The 23,920-nt window shown below is 44.2% G+C and overlaps 2 protein-coding genes across 3 annotated transcripts in view; one reads left to right on the forward strand and one right to left on the reverse strand.

Moving 5' to 3' along the window:
- Positions 1-9,072, forward strand: part of LOC111970752 (cilia- and flagella-associated protein 100-like) — a 16,181-nt gene extending 7,109 nt beyond the window's left edge. Inside the window, 9 exon segments of the mRNA XM_070445839.1 lie at positions 849-1,063; positions 1,671-1,715; positions 1,718-1,766; positions 5,153-5,195; positions 6,928-7,082; positions 7,395-7,530; positions 7,787-7,989; positions 8,302-8,395; positions 8,684-9,072. Coding sequence (XP_070301940.1) covers positions 849-1,063; positions 1,671-1,715; positions 1,718-1,766; positions 5,153-5,195; positions 6,928-7,082; positions 7,395-7,530; positions 7,787-7,989; positions 8,302-8,395; positions 8,684-8,797 — 1,054 coding nt within the window. The 3' untranslated portion in view covers positions 8,798-9,072.
- Positions 9,073-10,193: 1,121 nt separating this feature from the next.
- Positions 10,194-23,299, reverse strand: LOC111970470 (zinc finger protein ZXDC). 2 transcript variants are annotated; one of them, XM_023997225.2, is made up of 10 exons: positions 21,221-23,295; positions 18,707-18,859; positions 17,180-17,258; positions 13,737-13,867; positions 13,470-13,640; positions 12,658-13,382; positions 12,250-12,331; positions 11,680-11,852; positions 11,337-11,438; positions 10,194-10,928 (listed from the first exon to the last, which is right to left on the reverse strand). In XM_023997225.2, the coding sequence occupies exons 1-10, from the start codon at positions 23,268-23,270 to the stop codon at positions 10,842-10,844; spliced, it is 3,753 nt and encodes a 1,250-aa protein (XP_023852993.1). In that variant the 5' UTR covers positions 23,271-23,295; the 3' UTR covers positions 10,194-10,841. The 2 variants fall into 2 exon arrangements, with proteins under 2 accessions (XP_023852993.1, XP_070301874.1); XM_070445773.1 differs by lacking the exons at positions 10,194-10,928; positions 11,337-11,438; positions 11,680-11,852 and having other exon boundaries at positions 12,630-13,382; positions 21,221-23,299.
- Between the last annotated feature and the right edge of the window lie 621 nt (positions 23,300-23,920).

Below are 23,920 nucleotides of genomic sequence, written 5' to 3' on the forward strand. Positions count from 1 at the left end.
CGCTATAATATGCACATAATCGAACAAAACATAAATGTATTGTATACATGATGTCATATGACTGTCATCTGATGAAGTGTTTCAAAGGTTAGTGATTAATTTTATCTCTATTTGTGGGTTTTGTGAAAGCTATCTTGCTGTGAAAAAATGGCTGTGTTTTTGGGATATGTGTGGTGAGCTAACATAAATATATGTTGTGTTTTCGCTGTAAAACATTTTAAAAATCGGACATGTTGGCTGGATTCACAAGATGTATCTTTCATCTGCTGTATTGACTTGTGATTTCATGAAATTATATTATATTATATTCCTGTGGCGCAGCTAGGCTATGCTAGTCAGCGTTTCTGATGACAGTTATCCCGGATCGGGATGGGTGGTCCAGAGAGGTTTTAAGATGTGGTAACACACAGAGCATTACAGCTAAGATGGTGGGTAACACACAGAGCATTATAGCTAATATGGTAACATTAAAAGGTGGGTAACACAGAGAGCATTACAGCTAATATGGTGAGCATTAAGAGGTGGGTAACACACATAGCATTACAGCTAAGATGGTGAGCATTAAGAGGTGGTTAACACACAGAGCATTACAGCTAAGATGGTGAGCATTAAGAGGTGGAACACACAGAGCATTACAGCTAATATGGTGAGCATTAAGAGGTGGTAACAACAGAGCATACAGCTAATATGGGAGCATGGCCTCCTACCTCAGTAAATATTGGAAATCAACTATAACATCAATGCATGATTTGTGTGTGTATATCATGTATATCTCAAGGATGTGTGTCTGTGCACATGTTCATGCCTTCGTTCATTTGTGTGCGTGCGTGTGTGCTCTCACACTGCAGTGACATCTCTAAGTTTGAGGACATCATAAAGGAGTTCAAGATGCACAAGGAGTTCCTCTTCAAGCTGTCCCCTCTAGAGTGGCAAGAGGCACATGAGGCCAAGGCCAAGACCCTTAAACTCAAGTCTGCCACCAGGTCTGCCACCAAGTCTGCCACCAAGGACAAGCCCAAAGAGAAAGACAAAGATGAGAGGGCTACTCCGAAAAGACGTACTAGTATGTGTTCTTTCTTAGTGTTGTTATAAAACATACAGGTGTATGCTCTATTGTGTCTACACTAAAGTTCCCTTATATAAGTCTCCTCTCCCCCTCTGTCTCGCTATCTCTGTCTCTCTCTCTAACTCTGTCCCTCTAACTCTGTCTCTCTAACTCTGTCTCTCTAACTCTGTCTCTCTAACTCTGTCTCTCTACTCTGTCTCCTCTAACCTCTGTCTCTCTAACTCTGTCTCTCTAACTCTGCTCTCACTCTGTATATCTCTCTGTTCATCTCTCTATCTATCTCTATCTGTCTCTATCTATCTCTCTGTCTCTATCTATCTCTCTGTCTCTATCTATCTCTCTGTCTCTATCTTGTCGATCTCTCTCGCTTTCTCTTCTGTCTATCTCTCTTTCTATCTATCTCTCTCTTCTCTGTCTATGTCTCTCTCTTCCTTGCTCTCTCTCTCTCTTTACACACACACACACACACACACACACACACACACACACACACACACACACACACACACCACACACACACACACACACACACACACACACACACACACACACACACACACACACACACACACACACACACACACACACACACACACACACACAGCTATGGACCGTAAGGGGTCATTTGCGGACCGAGAGCTGCCACCGATCGGGATGCTAGGAACCCCTCTAGACAGTCGACAGGACGGAGGGACAAATTGTGAGTGTTTGTGTGTGCAAGTCATTATAAATAAGTGGAAGACGGCGCCGGAGAAGATGGCTGACGTTTTACGTGCTCCTAACCGATTGTGTTTTTATGTTTGTTCTTTTGCAATGTTTGTAACTTATTTTTTAACCTATTTTGTACATAATGTTGCTGCTACCGTCTCTTATGACCGAAAATAACTTCTGGACATCAGAACAGCGATTACTCACCACAAACTGGCAGAAGCTTTTTTTTAAACCTTTAACGAGTTTGACGTGAAGGACATACTGCTTTCCCAGGAACAGGCCCAAATCCCTGTCATTTGTGTGAAGAGACGACGGAGAAAAAGAGGACGGAGGTCGGGCTGCCTTCTCAGAATTCGTAGGCGATCGAATAAACCCCCCCTGCAATCCGTTCTACTAGCTAACATGCAATCATTGTAAAATAAAATCGTAGACCTACGAGGAWGATTAAACGACCAACGGGACATTAAAAACAGTAATATCTCATGCTTCACGTAGTCGTGGCTCAACGATGACATTATCAACATACAGCTGGCTGGTTATACGCTGTATCAGCAGGATAGAACAGCGGRGTCTGATAAGACGAGGGGTGGCAGACTGCATATATGTAAACAACAGCTGATGCACGATATCTAAGGAAGACTCAAGGTTTTGCTCGCCTGAGTTAGTGTGGTCTACAGCTTATCATGAGATAKTCTATCTACCTAGAGAGTTTTCATCTGTATTTTTCGMWGCTGTCTACATACCACCACAGACCGATGCTGGCACTAAGACCGCACTCAATGAGCTGTATTCRYCCATAAMCAAATAGGAAAATGCTCARCCAGAGGCGACACTCCTGGTGGCCGGGGACTTTAATGCAGGGAAACTTAAATCTGTTTTACCAAATTTCTATCAGCATATTAAATGTGCAACCTAGAGGAGAAAAAAAAAACTCTAGACAACCTTTACTCCACACACAGAGACACGTACAAAGCTCTCCCTCACCCTCCGTTTGTCAAATCTGAAAATTAAAGCAGGAAGCACCAGTGACTCGGTCAATAAAAAAGTGGTCAGATGAAGCAGATGCTAAGCTACAGGACTGTTTTGCTAGCACAGACTGGAATATGTTCCGGGATTCTTCTTATGGCATTGAGGAGTACACCACATCAGTCATTGGCTTCGTCAATAAGTGCATCGATGATGTCGTCCCCACAGTGACCGTACATACATACCCCAACCAGAAGCCATGGATTACAGGCAACATCAGCASTGAGCTAAAGGCTAGAACTGCCGCTTTCAAGGAGCGGGACTCTAACCAGGAAGCTTTTAAGAAATCCCGCTATGCCCTCCAACAAACCATCTAACAGGCAAAGTGTCAATACAGGACTAAGATCGAATTGGACTAGCTCCGACGTTCATCGGATGTGGCAGGGCTTGCAAACCATTACAGACTACAAAGGGAAGCACAGCCAAGAGCTGCCCAGTGACACAAGCCTACCAGACAAGATAAACTACCTCTATGCTCGCTTCGAGGCAAATAACACTGAAACATGCATGAGAGCACCAGCTGTTCCGGACGACTGTGTGATTACGCTCTCCGCAAGACCTTTGAACAGGTCAACATTCACAAGGCTGCGGATTACCAGGACGTGTACTGCGAACATGCGCTGACCAACTGGCAAGTGTCTTCACTGACATTTTAAACCTCTCCCTGTCCAAGTCTGTAATACCAACAAAGTCCCTGTGCCCAAGTACACTAAGGTAACCTGCCTAAATGACAACCGACCCGTAGCACTCACATCTGTAGCCATGAAGTGCTTTGAAAGGCTGGTCATGGCTCACATCAACACCATTATCTCAGAAACCCTAGACCCACTCCAATTTGCATACCGCCCTAACAGATCCACAGATCCATAGATGATGCAATCTCTATTGCACTCCACACTGCCCTTTCCCACCTGGACAAAAGGAACACCTATGTGAGAATGCTATTCATTGACTACAGATCAGCGTTCAACACCATAGTGCCCTCAAAGCTCATCAATAAGCTAAGGACCCTGGGACTAAACACCTCCCTCTGCAACTGGATCCTGGACTTCCTGACGGGCCYCCCCCGGGTGGTAAGGGTAGGTAACAACACATCCGCCACGCTGATCCTCAACACAAGGACCCCTCAGGGGTGCGTGCTCTGTCCCCTCCTGTACTCCCTGTTCACTCATGACTGCACGGCCAGGCACAACTCCAACACCATCATTAAGTTTGCCGATGACACAACAGTGGTAGGCCTGATCACCGACAACGATGAGACAGCCTATAGGGAGGTGGTCAGAGACCTGGCCGTGTGGTGCCAGGACAACAACCTCTCCCTCAACGTGATCAAGACAAAGGAGATGATTGTGGACTACAGGAAAAGGAGGACCGAGCATGCCCTCAGTTTCATCAACAGGGCTGTAGTGGAGCAGGTTGAGAGCTTCAAGTTTCTTGGTGTCCACATCACAACAACACATGGTCCAAGCACACCAAGATGGTCATGAAGAGGGCACGACAAAACCTATTCCCTCTCAGGAGACTGAAAACATTTGGCATGGGTCCTCAGATCCTCAAAAGGTTCTACAGCTGCACCATCGAGAGCATCCTGACTGGTTGCATCACTGCCTGTTATGGCAACTGCTCGGCCTCCGACCGCAAGTACTACTACAGAGGGTAGTGCGTACGGCCCAGTACATCACTGGGGCCAAGCTTCCTGCCATCCAGGACCTCTATACCAGGAGGTGTCAGAGGAAGCCCCTAAAAATTGTCAAAGACTCCAGCCACCCTAGTCATAGACTGTTCTCTCTGCTACCACATGGCAAACGGTACCGGAGCGCCAAGTCTAGGTCCAAGAGGCTTCTAAACAGCTTCTACCCCCAAGCCATAAGACTCCTGAACATCTAATCAAATGGCTACCCAGACTATTTGCATTGCCCCCCCCCCCTTTAACACACTGCTACTCTCTGTTATTATCTATGCATAGTCACTTTAATAACTCTACCTACATGTACATATTACCTCAATTACTTCGACTAACCGTGCCCCCGCACATTGACTCTGTACCGGTACCCCCTGTTATAGTCTCGTTATTGTTATTTTACTGCTGCTTTACTACTTGTTACTTTTATTTCTTATTCTTATTCATATATTTTTAACTGCATTGTTGGTTAGGGGCTTGTAAGTAAGCATTTCACTGAAAGGTCTACACCTGTTGTGTTCGGCGCATGTGACTAATACAATTTGATAAGAATTTGTTCTTAACTGACTGTCTAAATAAAGGTTAAATAAAAGAAAAAAGAAAAGAAAAGTGATGACCATGTTATATGCTCTAATTGTTGCTATAGTGCTGAATTCCTGTCTTTTCAGGAACCCTGTGGTAGAGCTGAAGACTGACAGCTCTGAATATGAGGTTAGTTTCAACTTTAGAAGATCAGAATTACGCTGGAAGACAACTGCTTTCTGGCAAATTTCATCCATTGATAAGCTGACACCAGAATTTTATGAATGAGACAGTTTGAATAAAATGTAAATACAGCCTGAATATGACAGAACATGTAATGGGCTGGTTTTCTGGACACAGATTAAGCCCCAGGCCTAAAAAGCAAGCTCAATGGAGAGTTGAAATACTATTTAAAATATCTCAATTACTTTCACATACATTCAGAGTAAGTATTCAGATATCTTTTATTTGATAAAAGTAGTTGAATATTTTACTGTATTTGGAAATACACTTGGAAAGTATTTGAAAACACTAATACATTGACTCAAATACACTCCCATGCATTTAACCCAGGTATTTTAAAATAGTGTTTGAAATATAGTTTGAAATAAGTATTTGAAAATACTCTCAAATATAATTTGGTAGACGATTTGGTTTTTAACACATAACCATTCAAATAATCAAATAAAAGTAGTTTTGGGCTGTGTATTTGAAAATACTAAAATTGAATACCAGATACACGAATACACATGTATTTGAACCCAGGTCTACTTAAAATATCTTTACTCCACACTGAAAAAGGTGAAGGTTCTTAAATGGTTCTTCCTCAGCTCTTAATGTTCCTTGGAGAACACTTGCCCGATAAAGAACCTTTGAGTTAAGTGTCMGTTTCTTGGCGTGGCATCTACGGTTTTTCAGAATTCTTGAAATGTACGGAAGCCTGCGGATGTCTCCCTTTCCTAGCACACAGCAAATTGGCCACTGATAACTACTGTTGCTTTTTCAGTGTAATATTTCTAGTGTTGATTCAGGAGTTTAATTTATACTGTAAAGAGTTCAATTGACTCTCAGTGGTGTAAAAGAACCCCAGTGTTGGTGTTAATAACCAGAGTTGGACCAAAACCACGCCCATCATTATCATATTTCCAAGCATGCTCTACTGCAGGTAGATTTTTAGCATTGCTTGTTTCAATATCAGTTTTTGCATGTACATTGATTTATTAATTAATCTTATTCTACTGAAATATAAATAACAGATTTTTCTCAACTAATCCAATCTGTTACTTGGATTTATTGCACCCGTTACTGAAATGATTGTTCTAGTTTAAATCCTTTAGGTAGTCTCATAAAGTATCTTAGTCTTCTCATATTCATTTAGTATTTCACTTGGTGAAGACCACAGTAATGAAAACGAATTAATACAACAATAGTGTCTCTGTCACTAGCAAACATAGTCATGGGTGGTACTCGTAACTCTAAAATTCACTTGAAAGGCACCCTGGGAAATATGCAAATAAGGCTCAAGACCCTACAGCAGAACTATGCAATTCCGGTCCTAGAGGGCCGAAACATTTCTGTTTTTTGTTTRTACCTGGAGTTTTGTATGGTTCTTCACATAACCATCTAATTTAAGTTTCTTCAGAGAACCTAAAATGGTTCCGCATATGGCATCGCTCTTAGAAACCTTATTTGGTTCCAACTTTAACCTTTATTTTTAAGAGAGCATGACTAGGATTAATCTGGGAAAACCAGCCCCAAATCTGACAATGCCAAACTCAAACCCCACTTCTCGCATCTAGGCCATCTAGCTTCCTGTTAAAGGATATCTTTCCCTTAAATGTWTTATAAACTTTACCCTTAGTTTTCCACTTACCCCGAAAGAAGTCTGTCACCTGTATGTGGTGTTTGTTGCCCCTTGCAGGAGGACCCGGAGCTGTACTTCAAGGACCCCAGGCAGCTGCTGGAGCTGCTGACAGAGCTGGAAGAGCAGAATCTCTCTCTGATCCAGAACTCCAGGGAGACCGAAGACGCCCAGGAGGAGTTCCGACAGGTCATGGACTACAACCGCAAGAAGATGTAAGAAAGGTCTGCAGGGGTCAGAGGTCAGAGGTAGATAGAGAGGGAAGTGAGGGCCAAGTTGAAAGTGAATGTACACTACCATAGTTATTGTAGATAGGCTAGAACTCAATGGTATAGCAGAGTTGATCTCTACGTAATATGGGTGCTCGTACAGTCGGACTTCACTTATAAAAAGGAGGATGAGAAATGATGTTGACTGACATTGACAAGAGCAAGGTTTTATGTCAACACTCTACCCTCTATAGTTCCTTCTCTCTTTCCTCACTTGCATTTGTTTCTATTTGTGTGCACACATCCACCTCTCTGAAGGGAGGTYGAGACCAACCAGCTGACCCAGCAGATAGACATCATGACCCACACCATCCAGAGGGAGAGGGAACGGGCTGCCGAGCTGGAGCTGAGGGCCCGCCTCTTCAACTTTGGGAAGTACAAGTCGGACGACCAGGTAGGAAGAAAGTTGCTGATCTAAGGTCAGTTTAGAGCACATGGTTGATGTTAGGATTTTGGGAAAGTAAGCAGATCCTAGATCTGTGACTTCGGACAACTTTTACCCAAAGCAGGAAATGGYACAGGTCACTGGGAGTTACGCAGAGAATCAGAGGACATGCTAATACCAGTAGTGTGCCAGTCATTGGCCTTAGATCACATAGATATTTCACGCTCTTGTTCTTTCTCCTTCTCTCTCTCCCTCTACTCTGAAGGAGGGTATGTTTGACTCCCTGGGCGTTAAGGTAGAGGAGGTGTACCGGGGCTGCGTGGGCGACAGCGAGGCCAACCTGAGCACGCTGCAGATGCTGAAGGCCATCGAGAGCCGCCTGGACGAGCTGCTGGAGAATGTGGAGATCGTCCCCAAGGAGCGGCTGGTGCTGGCCGAGAGGGCCAAGGAAAAGGAGAGGAGGTTCAGGTACGCAAGAGCTGGAACGCAGCCTCGTAGGACCGTCAAATAGGCTAGTCACTTTGGCCCTATTCCATTTAAATCTCTAGGTCCTTAGGCTTTGCCTAGTTGCCTTTGGTTAGTTCATGAACGTGGTTAGTTGATGCAGAGGACGAAACTCAGGTCTGTGCAATTGGACTTGGGCCCTGTTACATTTCATGTTCCATGTGGTAGCTGAGTACCAGAGCAGATCATGTTTTAGTTTGAAACGTATCTAGCTGTTTAGATTAATCTACCCTTTTCTTTCCCCCCCTATAATCACTTCCTCCTTCCCTTCCCCAGGCTGCGTGATGAGAAGATGCATCAGGACAAGCAGCACCAGGAAGAGAGGCTAAAGAGGGCCCTGGAGAGAGCCCAGGCTGACGTCAAGAAAACAGTCAGTCACACAATCTGCCTCAATACTACACCATTACAATCCTATAGTACAAAATTATAAGCCAATTTCTGCCCGAAAATCAGTGTGTAACATTACGTTGTCATTAGATGCCTATAGGCTAAATGAGATATTGCATAACTAAGCCATTGGTTTAATTACCAAGTGGACTGTTCTAGGACAATACAATTGGGTAAATGTCATGAGTTAATTTCATATAATTGTACTAAAGAAACCATACCATTGTGTTCTCTTTATTTGCTGATGCTAACATAAGGCCTTTTTCTCCAGACTGGCAAGAAACTGATGGCTAGATCACAGCGCCCTGCCCGCAAGCTGAAGACCAGCCAGGTGTATGACATCTCAGACAAGGAGAAAGATGAGCAGCTCTACTTCTTCATGTAAAGGGCCAAGTCACATCACGGCCCCATACACCACAACTGACCGGAACTCCTTTCATCTCTGTTTTGGCCTATMMTGGGGCTGTGACTGATTCACTGTAAATACTGACTTTTTTAATAATTGGGTATGACGGGTATAAGTATGGCTTTTACAATGACCCTATTGGGCACTGSTAATGTCACATGATGGAATAGGGGAGCACGTGGACTTTGTTTTGGTGGAGAGGCAGATGGACAGTGCTCTCCCCACATATTTTATAGAATTAGATTATTTTAACATACCAGAATTAAATTACAATATTTTGTCAAACCATATTATTCTTACACATCTATTGTGCTTCTTATTTACCCTATATGTGAATAGCAGTTATATGGACTGACTACTCTAGCCTCTTTGGGGAATTCAATAGGAACCTAAAATCTATATAAACAGTGAAAACAGGAGAGCCAGATATAAAAATCAAATTTATTTATAAAGCCCTTCTTACATCAGCTGATGTCACAAAGTGCTGTACAGAAACCCAGCCTAAAATCCCAAACAGCAAGCAATACAGGTGTAGAAGCACGGTGGCTAGGAAAAACTTCCTAGAAAGGCCAGAACCTAGGAAGAAACCTAGAGAGGAACCAGGCTGAGGGGTGGCCAGTCCTCTTCTGGCTGTGCCGTGTGGAGATTATAACAGAACATGGCCAAGATGTTCAAATGTTCATAGATGACCAGCAGGGTCAAATAATAATCACAACGGTTATAGAGGGTGCAACAGGTCAGCATCTCAGGAGTAAATGTCAGTTGGCTTTTCATAGCCGATCATTCAGAGTATCTCCACCGCACCTGCTGTCTCTAGAAAGTTGAAAACAGCAGGTCTGGGACAAGGTAGCACGTCCAGTGAACAGGTCAGGGTTCCATAGCCGCAGGCAGAACAGTTGAAACTGGAGCAGCAGCACGACCAGGTGGACTGGGGACAGCAAGGAGTCATCAGGCCAGGTAGTCCTGAGGCATGGTCCTAGGGCTCAGGTCCTCCAAGAGAAAGAGAATTAGAGAGAGCATACTTAAATTCACACAGGACACCAGATAAGATAACAGACTGACCCAAGCCCCCCGACACAAACTATTGCAGCATAAATACCGGAGGCTGAGTGGAGGGGTCGYGAGACACTGTGGCCCCGTCCGACGATACCCTTGCACAGGGCCAAACAGGCAGGATATAACCCCACCCACTTTGCCAAAGCACAGCCCCCACACCACGAGTGGGATAACTTCAACCACCAACGTACTATCCTGAGACAAGGCCGAGTATAGCCCACGAAGATCTCCCCCACGGCACGAACCTGTGCTCATGAAGTCCATGTTTAGCCAAGTCCATAACACAAAACTAGGCTTATTGTACAAAATAAATMTAGAATTGTGCTTCAATCTTTTATTTAATCTCCTGGCGATTGGATTCAGACATTTTGTAAAACAAGGCTAATAAATAACTAGATGGAAGTCGTCACACATAGATAAGCATTACAGATATTATAAACAAGTGGACCGGCAACATTTTGAACGTCTCATTCCTACGTAGCTCATATGACAGCTGTAGAAAAATATATCTGACCCTACCCACCACCAAAAAGTTAAAACTACATAAAAGTCTAACAAACAACTACATAAGTCTAACAAACAGAAAGTGTCTGCTAAATGGATGAGTATAGTACATCATGTCTGTAAGGCATTAGACAGAAGCTCTGACAACAGCACAGTGTATGAGTGTCTAGAACATGGCAACGTAGCTGAGACTGACAAGACGTCACAGTTTGACAAGAGACGAGGGACCTACTGGATGTGCAAAACGACAGTCTCTCTTTAAAAAGACAGACAGCGTGTCTTTCTCGCAATCATGATTGTGGTACAAACAAGATTTCGGAAACAGTAAAAAGTGAGAAGAAAAAAAGTCCCAAAATGTAAATGTTCATTTAATTTATCATTCAACTCTTCCCAAGGTGCATTTGGTTCTGGGTTCCACTTCATCCACACCCCAGATGTACACAACTTTCATACCCCCTCCCTCTCACTCCAGGTCCTGCAGGTTGATGGTGCTTCCTGTAAACTGGGAGTTGTCCGAGCCATTGTCTTCCTCCGTCATAGCAGGAGGTTCCTGAGGAAAGGCAGACAGAAATGACTCATTTAGTTCTACTTCAATTACAGTACAGGCAAATACACCCCAATTATAGTACAGGCAAACACACCTCAATTACTTACATTCAAATACAGACCTAACTAAAAAGCTTAGCTTAAATCCCTTCCATCTTTATTTTTAAAACATCTCCATTTCAGGATTGCAGTGGTTCTCAATTAAACTGGCAGCTCACTACATATGTGACGACCTATGGAGGACACATTGTTTTGTCCAGTTAAAAAGAGACTCTCCACCACTTTAAGACCTCACATTAATGATGTCCAGCAACATACCAGTGTCTAGATATGTTCAAATGTTGATTTTATACATCTGTATAAGAAACGGTGCTAAGAAATGACCCTTTATGATTTCATGGGGAGTACTCACCTGTAGGATGTTGACTGGCAGGTCCACGGTCAGCTGGGAATGGGAGCTGGAAGGCTGGGAGCTCAGCTGGAAGGCTAGGTCCCCTTCACTGGCCGGGTCATCCTGACACAGACAAATACTTTATATGAATCCATAAATCACATTACATTCAAAAGGTCAGATGCATGGATACTAAAAAACCTCCATATAGCCAGGTGGCCCCTGCCAGCGGACACACGCACAAACTTATTTTGGCCTGTAATACATGCCTTCACCTTGGCATTCTGCTCTGTGCTTTATAGAAAGAAATGCTGAAAAAGTAATTAACAGCATTCTAAATGTTGCTGTTAGAGAACCTTCTCACCTGCAGGAGTTGTATCTGAACATACTGGGCCCCTGTGACAGGGTCACAGATAGTCAGTCCCCCATTGGCTGCTGCAGAACCTTCAACAAAACGGGTGCTTGTGGGAACCATTAGCACTGAGGCACTGCTGGCCTTCCCGCCTTTACTCTTCCTCTGGCACAATCCTGAGCTTGCTGTGAAGACAATGAAACAAAAACAGCTTTTGAATGCAGGTTCAATCAGTTTCCACAAGCACTGCTACAAAACAAATGCTAGCTTGGATGTTGCTTTAATTTATTTTTTATTTAACTAGGCAAGTCAGTTTAGAACAATTCTTATTTACAATAACGGCCTACCCCAGCCAAACCCGGACGACGCTGGGCCAATTGTGCGCCACTCCATGGGACTCCCAATCATGACCGAATGTGTTACAGCCTGGATTCGAACCAGGGACTGTAGTGATGCCTCTTGCGCTGAGATGCAGTGCCTTAAACCTCTACGCCACTCGGGAGCCCAATATGCAACCAACAAATAAATTGTTCCTGTTCGACACTAGACCCATGACGGAGTTGAGTGTGTGTTATAATGTACCTGAGCAGGGGGGGCCGCTCTGTTTCCTCTTCTTGGCCAGCTGGATGGCTCTGTAGTCGGTCCGAGCTGAACCACTACTCTCCTACAAGACAGACGCATAAAAAAAATATGCAGTGACTCACAAAACAACATCGCGTCTCAACGGACGTCAGACCTCAAATGGATCGATGTCAAATGGGTTTGGGGGTAGGGAGATCTGACCCTAGATCTGTGGTTATAAAGAAAAACTTCAAATAAGAGTACACTGAGTCTGCACATTCCAAAAACAGATCGCTAGAGGTTAAATATGATACTGTTCTATTTAATTCGGTGAATAGACCACTCATCAGTGCTTTGAAGGGCAACTTGTAATCAGAGTGTTCGTTTGGTAAGCCACTCACCAGAGCGTTCGTTTAGTAAGCCACTCACCAGGAAGGAGTAGGCTGAGATGTGGCTGAGCACGGAGTCCTTCTGCGGGCTGAAAGTGCTGCCGCCGCCATGGCCCTTAAACTGGGTCAGCACCTTGTCTGCCTCGTGCTGCCCCAGCACCTCCACACAGTCCAGCCTCGGCCTGCTGCCAACCCTGCTCCCTCCAGCCTCAGCCACCTTAGAAGGGGACGAGAGGAGCCCGGGCCCGGGGGGCACAGCCAGGGTTGAGGGAAAGGGCTCGGGGGACAGTGCACTGGAGGAGCTGAGGATGTGGTGGTCCGCAGAGGAGCTAGCAGCCTGCATGGTGAGGACTGTGAGGGAGCCTAGGGCCTCGGGGGTAACCGTCTGCACGTCTTCCAGGTGGAGGGTGCCCCGAGAAGGGAGGACTCCCCCGACCATGTCGTCCCCGGCCGCAAGGATAAGCGGTTCCAAGGAAGCTTTGGCCACGGTGGCGCCATGCCCGGACGTGCACAGGGCTGAGCCAACCGAAGCAGGGTCGATGGCGAGGATTCCCGAGCTGACCAGTGACAGGTCCATGGCGAAGGCACCCACAGGCCGTGTGCCGCGTACAGGCACGGGACCCCCGGGCACAGCAGAGAACAGGGAGCTGAGGTCCAGGTGGGCCAGCTGGTCGCCCCCAGAGACGGTTCCTGTGGTGGTGGAGGCGCTGACAAGTTCGCTGCTGGGGGTCAGGGTGGGAGTGACCTCCAGCTGGCTCAGCACGTCTGATTGGAGGAGAGAGTCATTACACAAGAAGTGGGGGTATTTGAGCATGTGTTTCTTGAGGAAGTGTGCGCGTGTGTGTTCCGTACCGGGGTTGAGGTGGTGGTGTTTGAGCATGTGGCTCTTCAGGCTACTGCGGGAGGAGAAGTGCTTGCTGCAGTTGGCCACAGGGCAACTGGTCCTCAGGCTGCCCGCATCCTGCTTGTGTTTCTTTGAGTGGATATACAGACTGCTCCGCGCTGAGAACTTGGCACTGCAGCCTACAATAAGATAAAAAGGTTTCCATTAACCCTACATGTATAAAATGACCAGACACACAAAAAAAAGTGACAGTGGCACAAATGAGTGATGCCTACCATCTACATGGCACTCAAAGGGCTTGGTGCCCAGGTGGGTGATGCTGTGGCCCTTGAGGTGCTCTGCCCGGGTGAAGGACTTTCCACAGCCCTCTTCTGGGCAGGTGAAGCGCCTGTCGTCGTCGTGCTTCCTGAAAACAACAGTCGGGGGGGCAATGTAATTCAAGGTTTAATTTATTTGTAATACATACTGTATCAGACAAAAGTTTAGACAACTACTCATTCCATTCCATATTTTTACTATTTTCTACATTGTTGAATACTAATGAAGACATCAAAACAATGAAATAACACATCATGTAGAATCATGTAACCAAAAAAAGTGTTAAACAAAATATATTTTTTTATTTGAGATTCTAAAGTATACACCCTTTGCCTTGACAGCTTTGCACACTGATGAAATTGCTATACACTATGATCTTGTTGCCATCTAATGCACATGCACATTTTACAAATCAACACTGCAGAGCTCTCCCTGTCTTCTGCCGTGCCCTGATTGTATTATTGCTGATTATATCTGGAAATGTGCATGTACACCCTGGCCCATCTTCTGTTGCCAGCCCCAACTCGGATTTGTGCTCTGATATCTGCTTCAATGATTTCTGCTCTCGTAAAAGCCTGCGTTTTCTGCATGTTAACACTAGAAGTTTATTACCTAAAATGGATCAACTGAAAGTGTGGGTTCACAGCTCCAGTCCAGATGTGTTGGTCATTACTGAGATGTGGTTAAGGAAGAGTGTTTTGAACACTGATGTTAACCTTTCTGGTTATAACCCTTTTCGGCAAGACAAATTTTCCAAAAGTTGGTGGAGTGGCAATCTTTACCAAGGAACACATTCAGTGCTCGGTTGTCTGAACCAAGCCTGTCCCCAAACAATATGACTTGATGGTTTTACGCGTTAAAAACTTTAAAATAAGTCTTTGTTGACTGTTGCTGGGTGTTATCGGCTGGGTGTAATGTGTTTGTTATTGATAAGGAGCATATGGCTGACCTCTAATAACCACTTAAGTCAGGATTCCTATTTGACTCTGCCATGCCTCCTTGCCCGTCCAACATTTCCCCATCTTCCACCCCTTCTAATGCGAATTCCTCTAATGCTCCTCCCGCTTTTCCCCCTGCCCCGCTACAAAGTTTCTCCCTACAGGCAGTCACTGAGTCAGAGGTGCTAAAGGATCTCCTAAAACATCTGGTTCAGATGGTTGAGACCTTTTCTTCTTTAAGGTTGCTGCCTCTATTATCGCCAAGCCTATCTCTGACCTTTTTAACCCATCAATTCTCTCTGGGGAGGTTCTCATGGCTTGGAAGGCAGCCACAGTTTGTCCTTTATTTAAAAGGGGGAGATCAAGCTGATCCTAACTGTTATAGGCAAATTTCTATTTTGCACTGTTTATCAAAAGTTTTGGAAAAACGGGTCAATAAATCAACTGACTGGCTTTCTTGATGTCTGGCTTTCTCTCTGGTATGCAATCTGGTTTCCGCTCAGGTTATGGATGTGTCACCGCAACCTTAAAGGTCAATGATGTCACCATTGCCAATCCATGATTCTAAGCAATGTTGTGCTGCTATTTTTATTGACTTGGCCAAAGCTTTTGATACGGTAGACCATTCCACTCGCGGGCCAGCTAAGGAGTATTGATGTCTCGGAGGTGTCTTTGGCCTGGTTTGCTAACTACCTCTCTCAAAGAGTGCAGTGTATAAAGTCAGAACATCTGCTGTCTCAGCCACTGCCTGTCACCAAGGGAGTACAAAGGCTCGATCCTAGGCCCCACGCACTTCTTTATTTTCTTCAACAACATATCTTAAGCAGTAGGAGGCTCTCTCATCCATTTATATGCAAATGATACAGTCTAATACACAGCTGGCCCCTCCCTGGACTTCGTGTTAAATACTCTACAATAAAGCTTTCTTAGTGTCCAACAAGCTTTCTCTGACCTTAACCTTGTTCTGAACACCTCCAAAACAACCCATGCTATATTACGGAGCCATAACTTATAGATTGACAGGTAAGGGTGCTCTCGAGCGGCTAAATGTCCTTTACCATTCGGCCATAAGATTTGCCACCAATGCTCCTTATAGGACACATCACTGCACTCTATACTACTCCGTTTACCCCTCGCAAGATCCCCTGGTTGATGCTTATTTATAAAACTCTTAGGCCTCACTCCACCCTATCTGAGATATCTACTGCAGCCCTCATCCTCCACATACATACGTTCTGCCAGTCACATTCTGTTAAAGGTGCCCAAAGCACACACATCCCTGGGTCGCTCGTCTTTTCAGTTCGCTGCAGCTAGCGACTGGAACGAGCTGCAACAAACACTCAAACTGGAGTATTAATTCAAAGAATCAATCATGGACACTCTTACTGACAGTTGTGGCTGCTTCATTTGATGTATTGTTGTCTCTACCTTCTTGCCCTTTGTGCTGTTGTCTGTGCCCAATAATGTTTGTACCATGTTGTGTTGCTACCATGCTGTTGTTATATTTTTAATCCCAGCCTCCCATCCCCGCAGGAGGCCTTTTGCCTTTTGGTAGGCCGTCATTGTAAATAAGAATTTGTTCTTAACTGACTTGCCTAGTTAAATAAAAAAAAATAAAAAAAATGGTGTGTAGATAGGAAAAAAAACCTGTAACGTAACAAAATGTGGGAAAAGTCATGGGGTCTGAATACTTTCCGAATGCTCTGTATGTATCCATCTGTCGGGCTCAGATGCGAGACCTTGAATAGCCTATTTTTGAGTAGTGAAGGCCATCTTTTGGTAGGCCGTCATTGTAAATAAGAATTTGTTCTTAACTGACTTGCCTAGTTAAATAAAGGTTCAATAAAAAGGTGCACCTTGTACTGGAGACAATAAAAGGCCACTTTAAAATGTGCAGTTGTGTCACAAATCAATTCCACAGACATCAAGTTTTGATGGAGTGTGCAATTGGCACATTGACTGCAGGAATGTCTACCAGAGCTGTTGCCAGAAAATGTCATGTTAATTTCTCTCCCATAAAATATTTCTGTCTGTAATAAAGCCCTTTTGTGGGGAAAAACTAATTCTGGTTGGCTGGGCCTGACTCCCCAGTGGGTGGGCCTGGCTGCCAAGTGGGTGGACCTATGCCCTCTCAGGCCCACCTATGGATGCACCCCTGCCCAGTCATGTGAAATCCATAGATTAGTGCCTAATGAATTTATTTCAATTGATTGATTTCCTTATATAAACTAACTCAGTAAACTCTTTGAAATTGTTGCACGTTGCATTTCTTTTTGTCCAGTGTATATTATCAATTAGGCAAGAGTCTTGACTTAACTATAAATCCAACACTTTCACATAGGATTAATTATTGGGAGGACAGTTGGGAGGTCATAAACTAAAAACACAGGACCCACACTGTCACAATGCACAATGCCTAAACAGAGGGATGGACAGTTGAGTGAGGGAAAGCTTCAAGTTACCTTTTGTGCCTCAGTAACTTGGACATGCTGGTGAAGGACCAGCCACAGGCCTCTGAGTCGCAGACGAACGGCCTCTCGCCTGAAACCAAAAGCAAGACTTAGCCTAGAGAAACTACTGCTGGTGAAACAAACATAATAATAGGAATTTGTGTCTCCATTTTGATCATATCTATCTGTGGCAGTTTTCATTCAGCTTGTATAGTGTTCAGCCAACAAACAATTATATATCATTTTTAAACGGTCTGTTATAAAAAATAAAATAAACTGGAAATATCACATTTACATAAGTATTAAGACACTTTACTCAGTACTTTCTTGAATGGAGTTTCTCCCATTCTTCTCGTTGTCCTGTTGGAAGGTGAACCGTCGCCCCAGTCTGAGGTCCTGAGTGCTCTGCAGCAGGTTTTCATCAAGGATCTCTGTACTTTGCTCCGCTCATCTTTCCCTCGATCCTGACTAGTCTCCCAGTCTATGCAGCTGAAAAACATCCCCACAGCATGATGCTGCCACCATATTTCACCGTAGAGACGGTGCCAGGTTTCCTCCAGACGAGACACTTGGCATTCAGGCCAAAGAGTTCAATCTTGGTTTCATCAGACGAGAGAATCTTGTTTTCATGGTCAGAATCCTTCAGGTGCCTTTTGGCAAATTCCAAGCGGCCGGTCATGTGCCTTTCACTGAGGAGTGGCTTCCGTCTGGCCACTCCACCCTAAAGGCCTGATTGGTGGAGTGCTGCAGAGATAATTGACTATCTAGAAGGTTCTCCAATCTCCACAGTGGAACTCTGTCAGAGTGACCATCAGGTTCTTGGTCATCTCCCTGACCAAGGCCCTTCTTCCCCGATTGCTCAGTTTGGCCGTGTGGCCAGGTCAAGGAAGAGTCTTGGTGGTCCCAAACTTCTTCCATTTAAGAATGATGGAGGCTACTGTGTTCTTGGGGACCTTCAATGCTGCAGAAATGTTTTGGTACCCTTCCTCAGATCTGTGCCTCGCCACAAGCCTGTCTCGGAGCTCTATGGACAATTCCTTCAACCCCAATCCTTAGTTTTTGCTCTGACAACTGTGGGACCTTATATAGACAGGTGTGTGCTTTCCAAATCATGTCCAATCAATTGAATTTACCACAGGCGGACACCAATCAAGTTGTAGAAACATCAAGGATAATCAATGGAAACAGGATGCACTTGAGCTCAATTGAGTCTTTTAGCAAACGGTCTGAATGCTTATGTAAATAAGCGATGTTTATTATTTGTAATAAATGTTTTTGCTTTGTCATTATGGGGTAACGTGTGTAGATTGATGCAGATTGTTTATTTTATTTAATCCATTTTAGAATAAGGCTGTAACGTAACAAAATGTAGAAAAAGTCAAGGGGTCTGAATACTTTCCGAATGCACTGTATATGTAGTATGGGAACATTTCAGGTGGATGCGACACACAACGCAAGTTCCCTCCTTACTCCAGACAATGTAAATGGCCCGGAGTCCTCTTGAAATGTTATATAAACAATTCCATCCTTATAAAGTACCTGTGTGGCTGCGCATGTGGATCTTGATGCGACAGGCCTTGTCGTAGCGCTTGTCACAGCCCGGGTAGGCACAGATGAACTGGCCCGTCTCACGAAAGTGTGTGCGGTTGTGTGAGAACAGGGCACTGTAGGTGATGAAGTTCTTCTCACAGCCTGAGGTAAGAGACACACACACACAGGAAATAAGTGATGACAATACATTTGAATAGTGAACACACACATGCATATAAACCATTTACTCCGATAGAATTAAGCAAGGAAACATGGTCAATGACTTAAAGTAAAAATCCACATACACACATGTATATATATACACACATACATAACATATATATATATATATATACACACACACACACACCAACTGTACATACACACACACATATACACTTATATTTTTTGATGAGTCCACTTAATACAGTCCCAAAAGGTTTTACATATACAGTACCAGTCAAAGGTTTGGACACACCTACTCATTCAAGGGTTTTTCTTTATTTGTACTATTTTCTACATTATAGAATAATAGTGAAGACATTAAAACAATGAAAGAACACACATGGAGTCATCTAGTAACCAAAAATGTTTCCAACAAATTTAAATATATTTTATGTTCTTTGAAGTAGCCACCCTTTGCTTTTCCCCACAGTCTTGCAGGAGTTCCCACATATGCTGAGCACTTGTTGGCTGCTTTTCCTTCACTTTGCGGTCCGACTRATCCCAAACCATCTCAATTGGGTCGAGGTTGGGTGATTGTGGAGGCCAGGTCATTTGATGCAGCACTCCATCACTCTCCTTCTTGGTCAAATAGCCCTTACACAGCCTGGAGGTGTGTATGGTCATTGTCCTGTTGAAAAACAAATGAAAGTGGGACTAAGTGCAAACCAGATGGGATGGCGTAACGCTGCAGAATGCTGTGATAGCCATGCTGGTTAAGTGTGCCTTGAATTCCAAATAAATCACTGACAGTGTCACCAGCAAGGCACCCCCACACCACGATTCACGGTGGGAATCACACATTCTGAGATCATCTGTTCACCAACTCCGCGTCACAAAGACATGACGGATTGAACCAACAAATCTCAAATTTGGACTCATCAGACCAAAGAACAGACGTCCAACAGCCTAATGTCCATTGCGCGTGTTTCTTGGCCCAAGCAAGTCTCTTCTTCTTATTGGTGCCCTTTAGTAGTAGTTTCTTTGCAGCAATTCGACCATGAAGGCCTGATTCACAGTCTCCTCTGAACAGGTGATGTTGAGATGTGTCTGTTACTTGAACTCTGAAGCATTTATATGGGCTGCAATCTGAGGTAATGTTAACTCTAATGAACTAATCCTCTGCAACAAATGTAACTCTGGCTCTTCCTTTCCTGTGTCGGTCCTAATAGAGCCAGTTCCATCATAGCGCTTGATGGTTTTTGCGACTGCACTTGAAGAAACTTACAAAGTTCTTGAAATTGTCCACATTGAATGACCTTCATGTCTTAAAGTAATGATGGACTGTCGTTTCTCTTTGCTTATTTGACCTGTTCTTGCCATAWTAGGGACTTGGACTTTTACCAAATAACCCCTACCTTGTCACAACACAATTGATTGGCTCAAACGCATTGAGGAAATAACTTAACAAGTAGCGCCTGTTAATTGAAATGCATTCCAGGTGACTACCTCATGAAGCTGGTTGAGAGAATGCCAAGAGTGTGCAAAGCCGTCAAGGCAAAGGGTGGCAACTTCGAAGAATCTCAAATATAACATTTTAATTTGTTTAACACTTTTGGTTACTACATGAGTCCATGTGTGTTATTTCATAGTTTTGATGTCTTCACTATTATTCTACAATGTAGAAAACAGTAAAAATAAAGAAAAACCCTTGAATGAGTAGGTGTGTCCAAACTTTTGACTGGTAATGTAAGTAGTTGGGATAATGGATTTTCAAGAAGCAAATAGTGCTTTCAAGACAACTGGGTACTCAGAAAAAAATTAAAAAATAAATCATGACTTCAGTGATCTTCAGGTCAGAGCTCTAGAAAGATGTGTTTCCGACTTGGGTGACCGTTCAAAACTATTTTCCCCCAATCGGAGCTAGTCCCCGTCCCCCTCCCAAAGTTCCCATTTGTCTTGAACACACTGAAATCAACCATTTCCAGGTTGTTTTGAACACAGCAATAGTGTCACTTAACACATCATGATAATGCAAAACACATCATGATGATGTGGCAAGTGACACTCTTGCACCAAGGTAAAATCACAATGTCAGTGATCAGGTCAGAAAGGCGGGGCTCTAGAAAGATGCCCACCTTCCCAACATGGAATTCCGAGTTGGATGCCAATTTTTCCCATTCGGGGCTCACCCCTCCGATCCTATATCTTGAAAACTTGACCGCTGACATGCAAAACATTTTAGGACTGTATCAACAGTGAGTGGACTATTGAAACAAACACCAAAATAGTTTGAGTGGTATTTCCTTGAACACAAACATGAGTCAAATTCAACCACACTAAAAAGTAAATTTGCCTCACCTGGAAACTCGCACTTGTGCGGCCTCTCGGGTTCAAAATGGGCCCGCTGGTGATTGGTCAGCCGCGTAGCGCTGCGGAAGCGCTCGCTGCAGATCTCGCACACAAAGGTGTTCTCCTGGTCGTGCTGCTTCACGTGCGCCTTCAGGTTGTAGACCGTGGTGAAACAGCGGCCGCATCCCTCCCACTCGCACTTGTGAGGCCGCACCTTGTCGTGGGACTGCAGGTGGCGTTTGAGCTTGTAAGAGGTGGTGAAGGCCCAGCCACAGCCCTCAAAAGTGCACTTAAAGGGCCTCTGGTCCTCAGTGTGGTTAAGAAGGTGCATCTTGAGCTTTTGGCGCGTGTCGAAGGTGCTGGGGCAGCCGGGCTGGGGACAGCAGTACATCGTGACCAAGGCACCTTTCTTGGAGAGTCCTGAAGCACCAATGAAGCTGACAGGCTGGAAGTCGTCGTTGTCGACACAGTCGACGAAAGAACCCTCTGGCCGCAGGGACACCAAGTCACCCTCGCTTATGGCACACAGCGTCCCGCTCTCCTGCTTGATGCCTGGGCACGAGTCCAGAGAGGCGCCAAACTCTGACAATGAACAGTGGTCAGCCAGAGTCAGTTCGGAGTCGCTTGTGGACATGCCAAGCCTATGCTCTTCGTGGTGACCAGTCCGAATAACTGCCACGTTGCTGATTTTCCCAATGGATTTGGTCCCGCTGTCATAGTTGAGAAGCACTATGTCCTCATTGTCTTTCATTCCAAGGTGTTCCTTCAAGCCGACCATTCCGTCATCTTTGTGGGTGTAACCCTCTGGAGGTGCTGCTAGAGTCAGTATCCCGTTTTCTATGGTTACTATGATGCTTTGGTTGTTAATCATGATGGTTCCAGAGAAGGACTCGGTGGGATCTGCATTGGCTGACAGGCTCCTACCAGTGTCGTAAAATAAGTCTATAGCGTCGCTCATTTCCACAATATCGGTGTTTTCTGAAATCAAGGCAATGCTATCTTGAGCTTCGATCTGAGATGATAATTGGTCAGGGGTGTTGCTGTCAATGTTTTCAATGCAAACTTGGTGGCCACATAGGTTCTCGACATATTCGTTTGTCAAAGCATCATTTTTTTCATTCCCCGTTTCATAACACACAGACGGTTTCTCATTCGTTACAGTTGCCTCACCCTCACTATTTGAACTTGAATTTAACAAACTACACAAATGAACAGTTCGTTTCAAGGCCTCTGCTGCTAAATTGTTCAAGTTGTCATCTGATTCAATAAGAGTACTGGTGGTTTGAAACTCCATCGAATTACATTGATTGATCTTGGAATGTTCAAGCTTCATATTACCGTTTAACGTATCCCCATCTTTATATGGATTTCCCAGTCTGTCTTTATCTTCCCCATTACCATCATCTTGGACAATGTTGAAAACCACATAATATTCCTCTGTGTTTTTATTAGCGTTAGTGGTGCTCTCGCTCGACAATGACTGCAACAGGGAAGCGCCGTCTTCATGTTGCTGCCGTAAAACCGGAGGTTGTAGCTGCTGTTGCTGATATTGTTCCTCTTCTCCTGCAAAGAAAGGCAACGCCATTTGCAATAACTTATCCCCACTTTRAATTTCGTATTTGTAACCAGTCCTAAAAAAATCGTGTGGAGGTAGTTTTGCGTTCAGTTCCCACGCTTTCAAGGTATTCATGTTACGGAGCAGTTCCCTCGCTTTCAAAGTATTCATGTTACGAAGCCCCACATTCGCTGTTTGGGTTTGAAGTGGGCTATTGTTTTTACCCTTTTGCTTGCAGACGGGCAGGCAAAGAACGCTGCCATTTTCTGCCAGTAGGCGAAATGTAGATGTTCTTGTCCTATTGTTGTTGTCACTTTGAAGTTCATGCGATTCCGAATCCTCCTGTGCTTCATTTTCGTTCGAAATGGAGAGAGAACGTGCCCCTGTCGTTGTCCTAAGGGGATACGAACCTGTTCTTTGTGGGGCGCCATGTTGACAGTGAATGTTTTGGGCATGAGAAAGCCCCTGTATTTCCATCTTTGTATCCCTGTAGCAGTACTGCATAAAAGGCCCGCCCTTCACACAAATATGGAAGGAGACCCGGAAGCCACTCCACAGTCTATGGTGAACCGTGGCCCAAGAGGAGTGAACTGTGGAATGGATCGGGCAAAACCATATTCAAAAGCCCCTAATAGCCTTAATTTATACTCGTTACATTCATGTTATTATCATTGTCATGCGTATTTTCTGAAAGCAAAATTAAGTACAGTATTTTTTAAATGTTTTTATTAATTACCGGGGATTGTGTTATTGAGGACCACTAGGTGCCACTATAAGCTCATTTCTGGCCAAATAATTCTACAGAAAGTTTAAACAAAATTCGAATTTTTCAAAGGAGAAACAAGACATCCAAAGTACTAATCTATTCAAATCTTTAAAATAAACAAACATTTAGTGGTCTACTATGTTTGAATGGTAACTTATATTACTATTAGTAATAGTTACTAATAGTATTACTACTACTATTATTAGCCCTTCACATTCATTACTACGAGGCCAACTGTGCATGCAACTCTTGATAGTCTACCTTTCTATATATATATATGTAAAGAAAGGTAGACTATCAAGAGTTGCATGCACAGTTGGCCTCGTAGTAATGAATGCGAAGGAAGTTACCATTCAAACGTATATATACAGTGGGGAGAACAAGTATT

This window comes from Salvelinus sp. IW2-2015, linkage group LG11 (genome assembly GCF_002910315.2).
Source record: "Salvelinus sp. IW2-2015 linkage group LG11, ASM291031v2, whole genome shotgun sequence".
NCBI classification, from domain to species: domain Eukaryota; kingdom Metazoa; phylum Chordata; class Actinopteri; order Salmoniformes; family Salmonidae; genus Salvelinus; species Salvelinus sp. IW2-2015.